The 13518-nt window shown below is 38.3% G+C and overlaps 1 protein-coding gene across 1 annotated transcript in view; it reads left to right on the top strand.

Moving 5' to 3' along the window:
• The window catches only part of GALNT5 (polypeptide N-acetylgalactosaminyltransferase 5), a gene marked incomplete at both ends in the record, with an annotated part of 36370 nt that extends 26672 nt beyond the window's left edge, over positions 1–9698 (top strand). Inside the window, 3 exons of the mRNA XM_082658877.1 lie at positions 2983–3063; positions 5867–6028; positions 9558–9698. Coding sequence (XP_082515003.1) covers positions 2983–3063; positions 5867–6028; positions 9558–9698 — 384 coding nt within the window. The remainder of the gene's footprint in view (positions 1–2982; positions 3064–5866; positions 6029–9557) is intronic.
• Between the last annotated feature and the right edge of the window lie 3820 nt (positions 9699–13518).

Genomic DNA, 13518 nt, shown 5'->3' with positions numbered 1-13518 from the left:
TTAACAAATTCTTTCTATTTTCCTCCCTATTTGCTGCCTTCCTTAGACAAATTTTAATAAAATGACATTTGCTCCCTTCTGAAGCAACCAGTAGGGAGTATTATTACTATTAAAACAAACAAACAAACAAACAAAAAACCTTTCTCCAGGCAATTCAGAGTAAGATTAACTAGACCATTATTTTGGATAGATAATCATGTAAAGTTCCAAGAAAATAAAATCCACAGCTTTTTTTTACTTGCTCCATATTTTTCCCTTCTTTAAACCTACACACTGAGGAAAGTTTGACTTTTTAAAAATAAGAACAAATCTTTTCTCACTGAACCAAAGATATTTGAAAATAATAAAGTAAAAGAACCTCACCAATAATTTGTATTTATGTTGGATAAAACTCAGCAAACAGCTTCTAGCCTAGTGTTTAACAACTCTGAGATAAACCATAGGGAACTCCCACCTCCTAAATTGGAAATGAAATAATTCAAAATGGATAATTTAAAACTTGTGTACTTCCTAATTTAAAAAAAAAAGATTGACATGGTTTACAATAAAAGCATGGATATAATTTTTAAAAAATCAAAAGTTAAAAACCAGTTTTCAAAACTATTCACAATGAGATAAAGAATAACAATTCCTTAGCACTTCATAGACCATTCCTATATGAAGGAAAGCAGTTTCTCCAGTAATTTCCAAAAGAAGGGAAGGGAAACAGATCTTCATATGAAGTGGGAGAGGGGAGACAAGGGATAGAAAAGTTTTCTCTCTTTCTAAGCCTTTCAGTGCTTGGAAGAAGGGATTGTGAGAAATAAATACAAAGAAATCAATTAAACCAGGCGATCCCAAACACTGTTCTGAGCAAAGTTATTAGTTGTGCAGTCAGAAATAGGATTCCATGGTCAAATGTATTTGGCAAACTCTCGTACCACATTGCCTTTCAGAGCCACGAGCTAAACATTAACCTGCACTCAGTACCGAAGGTTCTGAGAAGTTCTGGAGTAAGGCAACCTGTTCAACTGTACTGAAGCCAGAGTTTTCCAAATTCATTTGAAGATAAGATATTTTCTGCATAATCTACAAGTACAGGAGTTTATATTTATTTCTGTTAAGATCCAGAGAGCAATTGGGACAGCATTTCCTTTCTTTCAACTCCAGGAGTGTTCTACCTCTGTGCACTTCTATTTATTAACCCTTTCTCTGAAGTTCATGGTGGTGGATTCCTTCTGTAGGTTCTGACTGCTCCCACTTACTAATGATGGGTTGTCTCCTCCCAAACTTGTCATTGTCTAGTCACAATTTAAATTGTGAATAGAGCTTCCTTTGAGGATTTCTGATGGAGATTCTGTTCTTCTAGAAATGTGTTGCTTGCCAGTCACCCCAGAGGTAACAAAACTGGTAGATTTTTATGTTTATTTTTGTGCTTTGAGGGTTCTATCAGTGTTCCTAGCCAATGCTAGTGGTGTAAGTGGGCATCTCAAACCAAAATGAAGGTTGATGTAAGGTTTCAGATTCCCATGGGAGAACCTAGCTTCCCATTTGTCCCCCTGTGCTAATGGGTAAATTGTTTTTTCCCGGTACACCATTCCACTGAGGGTCTAACTTTTTAGCTTCCCATCATGTGCGGACGACCTCAATTCCAGCTCTGGCTTATCCATGCTCACTATTGGTCCCCTGCTTGCCAGCATTTGCAATTTTCCCTCTTGTTTTTACATTTTATTCTGCACTTTCTGGACCCTAAAGATGCCCCTTAACTTTCTCACAAGAAAAGTTATGCATGTAAAAGTGAGAACCAACCCACTGAGCACTGCGTTATGAAGTCTGTCAACTCTGTGAGCTACATAGCCTGCGTCCTACAGCGCTCCAGGGTTAGAGCCCTTTGTTAGGCGCCCTGGAACAAAAAGGACACAAATAGAGTCCCTGGCAACAAAGACTTCCCCACTTCCCAGCACAGGGGGCTTCCCTGTGTAGACACTTAGCTCTCCACGGCTCTTCTAGATATCTAAGTCCAAATTGTGCTTTTTTTCTTTCTTTCTTTCTTTTTTTTTTTTTTGCGGTATGCGGGCCTCTCACTGTTGTGGCTTCTCCCGTTGCGGAGCACAGGCTCCGGACGCGCAGGCTCAGCGGCCATGGCTCACGGGCCCAGCCGCTCCACGGCATGTGGGATCTTCCCAGACCGGGGCACGAACCCGTGTCCCCTGCATCGGCAGGCGTACTCCCAACCACTACGCCACCAGGGAAGCCCCCAGGGAAGCCCCCAAATTGTGCTATTAACCCACCATCTCGTTAGACCTGCCCAGAATGTCAAAGGGAGCGAGGGAATCAATATTTTTCCACATTAAATGGTGACTTATAGAAAGCTGCCTCCATACTGGACCTTAGAAATCCATTAAAAACCTGGGGGCCTGCCAGAAAATGCCTTTAAGCTTTGCTGTGTATTAACTTGCGTGACTTTCCTGTAATGAATTGTAGCTTGCCTGAGTCATTAGGAAGATTCCGACCAGGAGTCAGCTGGCATCTGCTGTTTTTGAAGGACTCAATTTATCTATGATTCAGTGCCTAAGCAGTCGAATAGCTTGGAGGGGTCAGCCAGGGAACAGAGCCCATAACCGCTGGTTTGATTAAATTGCAAGTATGTGCACTGACTTTTAATATATGCATCAGACAAACTTGAGACAAGAAAATAACTACTTTTCATGCCACCTTTTTCTCCTTTCCTATTCAGCATTCCAGGCAAGGGTTAATTAAGAGCCTCTGTTGGCTCTGTGGCTGAATCACAGGCCTAAATTGACAGATTGAAGCTGTACTTTAGCAAGATTACCTTATGTCTCTGTTAGAGACAGCAACCAATAAAATTGTATAGTGCTAAGTAATGCTATTAACTTAACTATCTTTTAACCCTATTATAGTTTTATGTTCTGTGTTTTCTGAATGTCTTGTTGTACTTTAAAATATCTTTTCTTAACGCATGTTTTATATTTTGCTTCCTAGCTTATTAATGAGGCCTTGGGTAAATGCATTTCCATCAAAAACACCACAGCCATTCTGGAAGACTGTGATGGGAGCAGCAAGGTATGCTGAGCTGGGTTTTTTCTCTCATGGTAGGTACAGTTGATAGTAGGTGCAGGTGTAGTTGATAGGTGCAGGGTATGACATTCATCATTCACTTGGGAAATTCATTTTCGCCTACAGAAACAGTAATTAGTTTCTACATTTCTGTGTAATGATAGGGTTGGTGACAACAGGGTCCACTTCTAAATGTAGAAGACAGTGACTGAGGGAATAAAGGTCAACTGTAGTTGATACTGTAGTCAACCCACCGGGGACCCAGTTCTGGTTCCATCACTTGTAAAAAACGTGTCAACTGCAAATTTCTTAACCCTTAGGTAAATGACAGTGATAATAGTGCCTATTCCAGAGCTGGTGTGAGGATAGAATTAGATAACACATGTGAAGCCTGTAAAAGAATATCTAACATTTGCTGCTCCACAAATTTTCACTGCTATAGTAATAAAGACAAAAATGAGAAAAGTAACTCATTACGTATAAAGACAAAATGATAAAGAAAATAAAGATGGTACATATTTTTAAATAATTAATCTACGGGAGCAATTTTACTCTCTGATTCCACCCCCCCCACACACACACACATTATCCTACATCTTAAGGGAGTAATACAAATTGCACAATTCATGATCCATGGTGGAAAACTCTAAGCAAAATTTCAACAAACTCAGAGCACAATATTTAGGGGAGGGAGTAGGGCCAGGGAGAACAGAGCAAGGACTCTTCAGGGCTGGAGGTGAGCTCTGAGTGATAGCACCTCCCTCTCCAACATACGTTTCCTAACAACTCATTCTGTGGGGACAGTTATCAGTTTGGGTACCAAATAAGACTCACAGGAACATACATTCCGGAGTTGAACTCACCCCCTAAAATTGCAGGTAAATTCTTTGATAGAGAAATTTTTTGTGATGAGAATCTAGGCTTGCCAAGACTTACTCCTTTGCTTTGACTTAGAGGTATTGCTTGTATTTTCAAGCACATCCCATCTCTACCTCTTAATTCAAAGCTGCTCTAATTCAGCTATGGATTGTAAACTTGAAGCTAATGGAATTCGTTCTTAATTAGGAAAGAGGAGACAGAGGAAAGAGAAAAGTGTCAAAAATCAATTGAAAGAGGTAATTTTCACGTATTAACAATTCAAAGAGGAAATAAAGTAGTAAATTGTAAAACAAAACCATAATCAGTCCAAATTATATGAAAGTAAAATATTAACTAATGCAATCCTTCAAGACTCATCATTATAGTGACTTTCTGTGTCTGATTAACCAGTATTTTATCTGAAAACCCAAGTTCTCAATAACCACTAAGTCTCTCGAAGGGATCCAAGAGACAAAAAGTATGAATCATGGAGCCCCTGCTTTTCACAAACGCCCATCTTCCTTTTTGTCTTGTTACTCATTTTTAGCTTCTGCTTCTTTTGGTTGGTTTGAGTAATAAAAAGTAAAGGAACATGGAGGAAGTTAACTTATTTTTAGCAGAATTAATGAGGCTTAATATTAAGCCAGTGACTGTAGCATTCATCCAAAAAAGCTCAAAAGGAATAAAACCCTAGGACTGAACCATCAAGCCCTATCCGTCACCTTACTTAAAATGTCTCCTTAGTTATTAACTTTTCTACCAGTTGAAATGTCCCTTTTCAAGGTAAGAGTTAGCTTCTCCTAGTAGCCACATAAATCCTTGTATTATGACATGTTCGTGCTTCTCAAATTTAACGTGTGCTCAAATCACCTGGGGAGTTTGTTACAATGCAGATTCTGATTTAATAAGTCCATAGTGGGGAGTGAGATTCAGCGTTTCTAAGTAGCTCCCAGGAGATGCTAATTTTGGTCCAGGTACTACCTTTTGAATGGAGAGTTCTAATACAATAACATACTTGATAATCTAAGTTAAATCTCAGTTACATTACAAATGATTCACTAGATAAAAGTATTTAGATAGATTTTACCAGCAGTCTATTTTCTTAAAATATGTTTACATTGGTGCAAAACAACAAATTTCCCACATACCTAGACATTTAGAGTATATTGACCAGGCAGACAGTACTAGGTTGTAAGAAAACTGGAGAGAAATATTTATAAAAATTATAAAAATTATTATAAAATTTAAAACATCCTTCCATTACCTAAAACAGTATTTATTTTAGACATACAGTTGGCGACTCCCCAAAACTGGACATCTCCAAGAGCCATTCCTGTGAACTGGGGGATGCTGACGCAGTAGCAAACTGGTGATTCCTTATGCTACCAGCAAAGAAAGATTTTTAACCTTTCCTATAATAGAACAAAGCCTCTAGGAGTCCAAATGTCTAGTCTTAAAAAAAAGAAACATAATAATTCCCATCAAAGTAATTTAGGACTGTGACTTGGATCTCCCTGTAGCCCCAATGGCCAGGGGCCTAAATTATGTGGTGGTTTGAATGTTCCAATACTTCAAGCACCAAGGTAGTCTGGCATTCAGAACACCTAAAATGACATCCATTCGCAGATACATACTAATTGTACTAAATACTTTTTATTATTGCAACTAACACTTATTGAGGCCTTACTGTGTGCTCAACACTTGAGAGTCATTACCCCAAGGTTTTGAGATAGACACTATAGCTATCCAACTTAAAAATGATAAAAATGAGATTAGACAGGGTCAATAATATGCCCACATGGTCAGAATTGAAAATGACAACACCAGGATTTGAACACAGAACATCTGACTAGAGTGCCTATATTCTTAAGCATTGCTAACAAAAACGTTTGACAAAGCTGCTACTTGTGTGTGCCATTGGAAGTCACCTTCTTATTCATTTCACCTACAGCTTCAACAATTTAATTACACCTGGTTAAGGCTTATTAAACAAGGAGAATGGTGCTTAGCTCCCTTCCCTGATAACGGAGCCCTGAGGCTGCACCCTTGTGATAACAGAAACAAAGGGCTAAAATGGCTGCATAAATCAACATCCGTCTTTCATCCAGAACTGGTAAGAGAATATTTGCACCTGTTGCTTACCACAAATCCAGCTTTCAATTAAATGGGACATAAAACCCTCATTGTCAGCTTTCTCAATCAGAAGCCTTAAATGTGTTTGGGACAATAGAGACAGTGTGAAAGTTCATACAGAGAGATAAACAGATATTTTCTATAAATTGTCGAGTCCTTTTTTATTCTTTTCACAAAATTTATTTCAAATCAGTTATTTTAAATAGAACAGTCACCAGGTGGTTAAATTGCTATTGTCATCTTTGTTTCTAAAAGTCATTTGCTTCAGTCAACTAATAATGCCAGAAGAAAGGTATAGACTAGAATTGGTTCTCACTGGTTACCAGGAAAGTTTACAGGGACAGGATATGGGAAAAGTGAGAAGCAGTGTGCTTCCCACAAGCCCTGCACTTAGTGTGAACCTGGTTCCGCATCCTGCCTCCTTTCCGTGTAGAGAGACTTTCTCATGCCCTCTGGTTCCCAGAGGCCTAGGCTCTGAGCGGGTGCTGGAGCCAACTCCAACCAGCCTGGGGGAGCTGGCTGTGCACAGCTCTTGCCAACTTCACATTCAGCAATGTCACATGGGTAACTTGAAACCAGCCGTGATGCAAGTATTTATACCCATGCTACTGTTGACAAAAAATTAACCAGTCGATCTAAGAAAGAATTGGAAAATTTTATTTGAGCCAAATTTGAGGATTATAACCCGGAAAGAGCATCTCAGAAAGCTCTGAGAACTGTTCTGCCTGTTAGAAGTCAAGACTCAGTTTATATAAATTTTTTGAGACACAGGGTTGCACATTAAATAACGAATTATTGACAATTTACACAATCCAGATTTAAGTGCCATCGTGGTGGGTCATGTGACCCTTCACAAGATCAGGAAGGACTGTTCTCTTTTAAGGAGCTGTTGATGCTAGAAGAATGTTGTTGTTTATGGTTGAGCAGGTATTCCTGCTGATGGGGGAAGTTCAGTCAATGCATAATGCGGAGACACAATGCATAGATGGGGGAGAGGGGAGGTCAAAGGGCAGAGAAGAATTTTTATGTTTAAATTTTTCTTGTCTTGCCATAAATATGAATTTTATTTCACACTACAAATCGGGGATGTTTTACCAGAGGTCCAGTTGTGAATATTTACCAGAACATCTGTGCTCTATCCTATTCACTCTCAAAGTCTTCTGTTTTCCCCAATTATATTTTAATAGGACACAAAGTCATAAGCTTTGGTGTAGGATCTTGGAGTGGCAGGAATAATTTCAAGCCTGCCTTCTCAAATTTTCTGCTATCTCACTAGCAGGTAGCCACCAAATCCACTGAATGCATTTAGTATGCGAGACCATCATTTTGCTCAGGGATGAACCCCGAAGTAAGCACACTTTTTTCTTTGGAGCGCCTCCATTCTTTTTGATGTCACAGCCAGTGACTGTTCTCTTCATGACATTTTTCTTCCTGCTCAGGATCAAAATTAGGACCTAAGCAACACCTCCTCCAATCTTTCTTTCTATAGATCATCCCTGTTATATTTCAGTTCCTTCTGGACAATATTTTTTTCTTTTTAGTGATGATGGTTATTATCGAGTTATTCAGAAAAATTAGGAATTACCAGTGTGTGAGCTGCTAATTTCACGTTGCAGAGTGTTAAGAAAATCTGTAAACACATATTGAATAAATTACATTTTACCTTCTGCTTTCTTAACCCTGTGGCAAAGAGGAGCGATAGAGAGAGAGAGGGAGAGAGAGAGATAGGTAGATGGATAGATAGATAGATTAGATAGACAGATACGCAGGGAGGGAGGGAGGGAGGGAGGGAAAGAGGGGGAGAGAGAGGGGGAAAGATTGAGATTGCGAATGATAAAAAGAATACATTTCTCATCTTCAGAAGTGAATCTGTTATCAGAAAAGATATTAGGCTGGTGAGAAAATATTTAGGAGCTGACAGTCCTTAAATGACATAGGGCTTACTTATAAACTGGATTGGGCCCACTGAGAACTTAAGCCTTTATTCGCTGATTTTTGTATAGGCCCAACACTGGTCTCCTTAATGGTAAGCCAGTTTGTAAATAAGGTAATTAAATTAAGCTGGCAAAAATTAGAAAGCTGTTCCCCTACCTTGTTTGTGCCTATGACTTTGTAACATGTTACATAGCTGCCTTCTGCCTTGGGTTCCCTTTTCACGATGCTAGATGTCATGGAGATGAGTATTTTGACAATTATCTTTCTTCTTTTTTCAGTATTTTGGTAGTTTTCATACTAAACCTCCTAGGTCCCCCAAGATGTATAAGTCTTAAAAAACAAAAGAAATGGAGAATAAGACTATGAATAACAGGAACATGTCTCTTCTTTTAGAAAGCATTAGGCATTGAGAGCTTCATGGAAGGCGGAAGGGTGACAGTGAGTTTGACCCCGGATACCAGTGAGCTATTAAAATTATACATTTCTGAATCTGCATTTAAAAGGTGTCCTCTAGGTCAGCCCTCCTCAAATGCTGTGAACTGTGGCCACCTAAAAGGAAAAGTCTCACAGGTGGCGTCTAGGATTTGGATATAGAATGCCCCTCCAATACCGGTTTCCACATTGTGTTTTTTGTTGGGGACAAGTTATTTAGTTACCTCTTTACAACCCACGAGCAGAACATTGTAGAAAATCCAGAATGATCTTCTCAATGTTATCTCTTTTACAAAACCTTGAGCATACTCAAGCATCATATTCCCAAAATCCTACAAGGATGACATTGTTTTTGTAAGAGCATCTCTAAAATAAATTATTATGAAGTCACCCCTGTTTGATAAATTTTTAAAGCATTTCAAAACAACATATATATATATATATTATATATATAATTAAATATATATATAATTAGAATGATCTTTGTCACAGTCATGGGTAATTGAGAGGACTGGTAAATGAAAAAAATTATAAACCCATGAGCAAGTTCTAAGTAGGTTATCGACCATTTCTAGGACATTCAATAAATATTAAGCAATAAAAGAACCTCTGAAATACCTATGACTTTCTCTAATCACATCTGGACTTTCTGGACATCAGACATTATGTACTCTCAGAGATCATGATAGGAAACTCTTAAATAAAATACATCATTTCTAGCACTTTTTATTCCAAATTTGCATTCTAAGTCACAGACTTAAGAAATTAACTAACACACTTTTTATAATGGTGTGTATTTTTTCTTACTACCAGCAGTGAGGCAGCCAGCGATCAAATATAGTAAATGCCATCTGGAATTATTTCCTTTAAATAATATAGTTATCAGCCATATCATCAGAAAATTCATCTTTTGTCTCATGAAGAATTAAAAGTCTTGTAGCTAGGAGAATGTGAGAACTTAGTTTGAGATAAAGACAAACTTAATACTGCCTAAAACCTGTGTTTATGTTATTAATTTTGTTCAGGAGAATTCCTGAAAAATCAAAAATGTAATTACCTAATTTTTTATTGGTTTTCATTTTCTTACATCACGATTGTCAAATTCAGTCTGTGGCTCATTCTCAGATCATGTTTCTCTCCAGGTGAATCACATTGTTTTTGGAAACTATCACCAGTTGTTATGCTTAGAAGGAAATTTCTCTCAGAAGACCCTGAAAGTTGCTGCTTGTGACCCAGTGAAGCCATATCAAAAGTGGAAATTTGAAAAATATTATGAAGACTGAGGAGGAACTGATGTCTTTATCTAGTAAATCTATTAGACACTGTGACTATGACAATGAACTTGGTGACTATTTCTCCATGCTAGTTCAAAATTTTCAAAATTAATAACATTTGAATGGAAGATTTTTTAAAAATCACAATATTTGAGATACCAAAAGTTAACTCAGGGAAACAGTCCAACATTAGATTGGAGTCCTTCTTCAGCACTAGATGGGCTTTTGAATTGCCTGCTTTCCACCCTGTGCTGGAACAAAGCCTTCAAGTTTCCACATGCCATGTAACAGGTAACTGGAAAAGAGGACGGAAGTACTTGGAGAAGCACAATGATACTCATGAAGGCTGAGTTTGATCATAACCAGCTCTTTTGGTCCACAAGTAGGTATAATCAGTGAGAAGCTGATCCTTTATTTGCTATTTTTTCATCAAAAAAAAAAAGAAAGAAAGAAAATTACTTGAGTTCCTAGGCTAAAAGACCTCAGAAACACACAGCTTTCACCTTGGTGAAATCCCTCCCCACTACATGCATGGTTACTTAACAGTTTGAAATAGTATTGATACAATACTCCTTGATGGCAGGGTTTTGATCTAGATGATTGTATAATGTTTTTCCCAATCTGAGTCAGTGGAAAAACTTTAAGTGAGGAAGTCACATGCTTATTCGATTCTAGACAAGGATGTTGTTTCCATTCATTCTGTGCTTTTAAATTGCACTTTAAAAAATGGCCATACTAGTAACTTCTAGACTCACGTGGATATTAAAAAAGAAAGAAAAAAATGCAGAGAAATAGAGGCTGGGTCACGGCACACCGCAGTAACCAAAAATACATTTAATCGTTGAACCTACTCTAATGTGGGACCAAATAAGAGGAGTTGAAATGAGTAAAGCAGAAGTAGAGCACGGAAAAATATTAAAGTTCTTTTATGTGAAAATACTACTATTCAGCAGCATTCACGGGGATGAAGAATGCTAAAAATGAGCTCTAAAAGATTTCAAGGTAGAAATAAAGTGAGGGAAACATAAAGAAAGGGGAAGAGAATGAGTTTAAAACAGTTAGGAAGAGAGTTAAGAAAAAATTGTCCGAGACTTGTCCAAAAACGGGAGGGGATCCGGCACCTCTATGGGGTGGGGGGTGGGGGGAGAAAAGAATAAAGTCCTAGATGTGGACCTCAAGATAACACTGATAAATTTGGGGAAAATTCCAATATTTCTTTGATCCAAATTGAGCACATAATCTTAGGTATGACAATACTTAGGCATACCAGAAGATATCTTAGAAATCCTAATATCCTTTGCATTCATTTTGATAAGGAAGATGGCCTGTCCAGAAATCCCAGGCCAGTTAGTGAGAGAATCAGGATTAGAATTTGGATCTCCAGAGACAGGGCCACGAGCCTAACCAAATCTCCTCCACAACATTCTTAAGAAAGATATACATAAATTTTTTTGTTAGGGTTGGGTCTCTGGAGGTCAATCATGCTATATTCCTGTTAATATTAAAATAAACAAACAAACAAACAAACCTGTGCTGTTGAACTGATGGTAAAACTGGGCATCTTTAGTTCTGATTTCCTGTTTAAATTTTAACTCCCAATTAATTACACAAAAGCAAAACAATAACTAAGAGTTGGAAGGGGAAATAGTTTTACATATTTGCAGCATATTTAAGATGTTTTATGTAAATAATTGACATTGCAGATGAGATAAGAAAATGAGTAGAAAATGAGATAATTATTTTCAAAACAGAGCCATGTGAGGGATAAAACACAAGTCAGTTGCTAAAGGACTAACTGAGTTGCTGACCAAACTAAATATGCTGGATGCCTCATGCAATGCTTTGTGTAAATGAAAAATGTTGAAAGGTTTTCTGCCAGTCTAAAGAATCTCTTTTTATTCAAAAAGAGTTTCCACCAAAAATGTCAACTCTGTTCACAAAAAGATGAATTATGTTTTCGATACACTTACCTTTGGGTATACCAGCTGAAGAAATCTGAATGTTTTTGCTCAAAAGAACCTTCTGTGGTCTGTTCAGTGTATGCTCTTCCTGGCTTTACCTTGACATACTTAATATGTGAAGCTATATTTGGATCCATATTGTCAATATAACAAAGAACTGTTTTCATACATCACATATTTGTTCGTGGGTAGAATTTTTTTTTTTTTTTTGCGGTACGCGGGCCTCTCACTGCTGTGGCCTCTCCCGTTGTGGAGCACAGGCTCTGGACGCGCAGGCCCAGCGGCCATGGCTCACGGGCCCAGCCGCTCCACGGCATGTGGGATCTTCCCGGACCGGGGCACGAACCCGCGTCCCCTGCATCGGCAGGCGGACTCTCAACCACTGCGCCACCAGGGAAGCCCTGGGTAGAATTTTTAAAACAGCTTTTACCATGTTTTTGCTCAATTACTCTTAGAAGCAAGGAACTAAGCAGTAGTTAGGAATCTTATGGACCTAACTGTAAGAGTATTGACTAGTTGTGAAATCTACCACCAACATTCTTTTAAACATTGCCCTCTAATTTTTGTTTTCAGAAGACCTTCATAAAAGTATAAATGCCTCTAGGTTTTCTGGTACTTCTAAAGATAAACCCTTGGCTGGGACACATTAGGGTCTTAATTAGCCCAAGTTCCTCAATAGGGGGCTCTGTTCTTGGGGACTTCAGAGTTTTCCCTGGATTAGCTTAAGTTATTGCCTTTTCTTGAAAAAATGTCTCTGCATCTTGTTACCTTGAACACAAACATAGTTGATGATATTTTACAGGACTTATTTGATCAAAAACTCATTTACCAAACGGTCTGAGTTCTTCTGAGCCTTCCAGCTTGCACAGTTCTTTTCTTGTTTTCAAGTTACCTAGAGATTCTACCCTACTCTCTTGCAGGATTACACAGCTGTTGTTGATACAACTGTTTTTTATCACCAGCCTCAAATTTGCTCAATTCTTCTTGCCAACATTTAATCAAGTGTCATTCACAAGGGCAAAAACCACCATGTGCTATGATCACAATGTATCATTAGCTTTGAACTCTAATTTGGAAATACTTTCTTATATATTAACACCTTGCCTCTAGAATTGCCTTAGGAACTGTAGAGGAGCAAAGATACTAGTTACGGTGTATAGGAATTCAATTTTTCCAGTCAACCTTCATTTCATGAATGGCTTAGAATGATTTTCAAGGGTCTCTCATGCAAGAGAATGGAGTTGAGGTGCACCAGATAGTACCATCTTGATTTGTTGTAACATCTTTAACTTTCACATTCAAACGCAGAAAAGAAATTCTGTCTCAAAAGAAAGCCCCAAGAACTTGGATAAAAACAAGAAAATTACAAGGAGTAAAGAGAAAAGAAGTGGGACTAAGTATCTTTGAGTACCTACTATGTGCTAGGCACTGTTTGTGCCCCATCTCACTATTGTGCACAACTCAGTGAGGGGAGTTTCATTCTCCTCATTATGCAGACAAGGATAGCTGAGAGGGATTGTCTAAAGTCATCCCACTAGTAAGAGTTAAAACCCAGATTCCATTCTATTGGGCTCAAAAAAAAAAAAGGTGAGCCTCTTTCACTAAACTATGCTTCTGTGATTCTTTGATTCTTCTCCTCTTCCTTCTCTTCTTCTTCTCCTCCCCCTCCTTCTTCTCCTCTTTCTATTTCTTCTGTAAGTAGGACAGACAACTCAGGTGGGCTCAGTTAAAATCCCTTGGTATAGAGTCACACCTCTTTGGTCTCTCTCTTGCATGTTGTACAGACAGGAAATAGAGGCTGCGCCCCTCTCTGTTAAACAACTGAAGTGTAGGCTTAAGGGTAGTTATCCTCATACACTTCGCAGTGG

Source organism: Grampus griseus (genome assembly GCF_964374135.1).
Source record: "Grampus griseus genome assembly, chromosome: 7".
Lineage (NCBI taxonomy): Eukaryota > Metazoa > Chordata > Mammalia > Artiodactyla > Delphinidae > Grampus > Grampus griseus.
The sequence above is the reverse complement of the archived record's forward strand: the minus strand, read 5'-3'. Positions and strand labels throughout refer to the sequence as shown.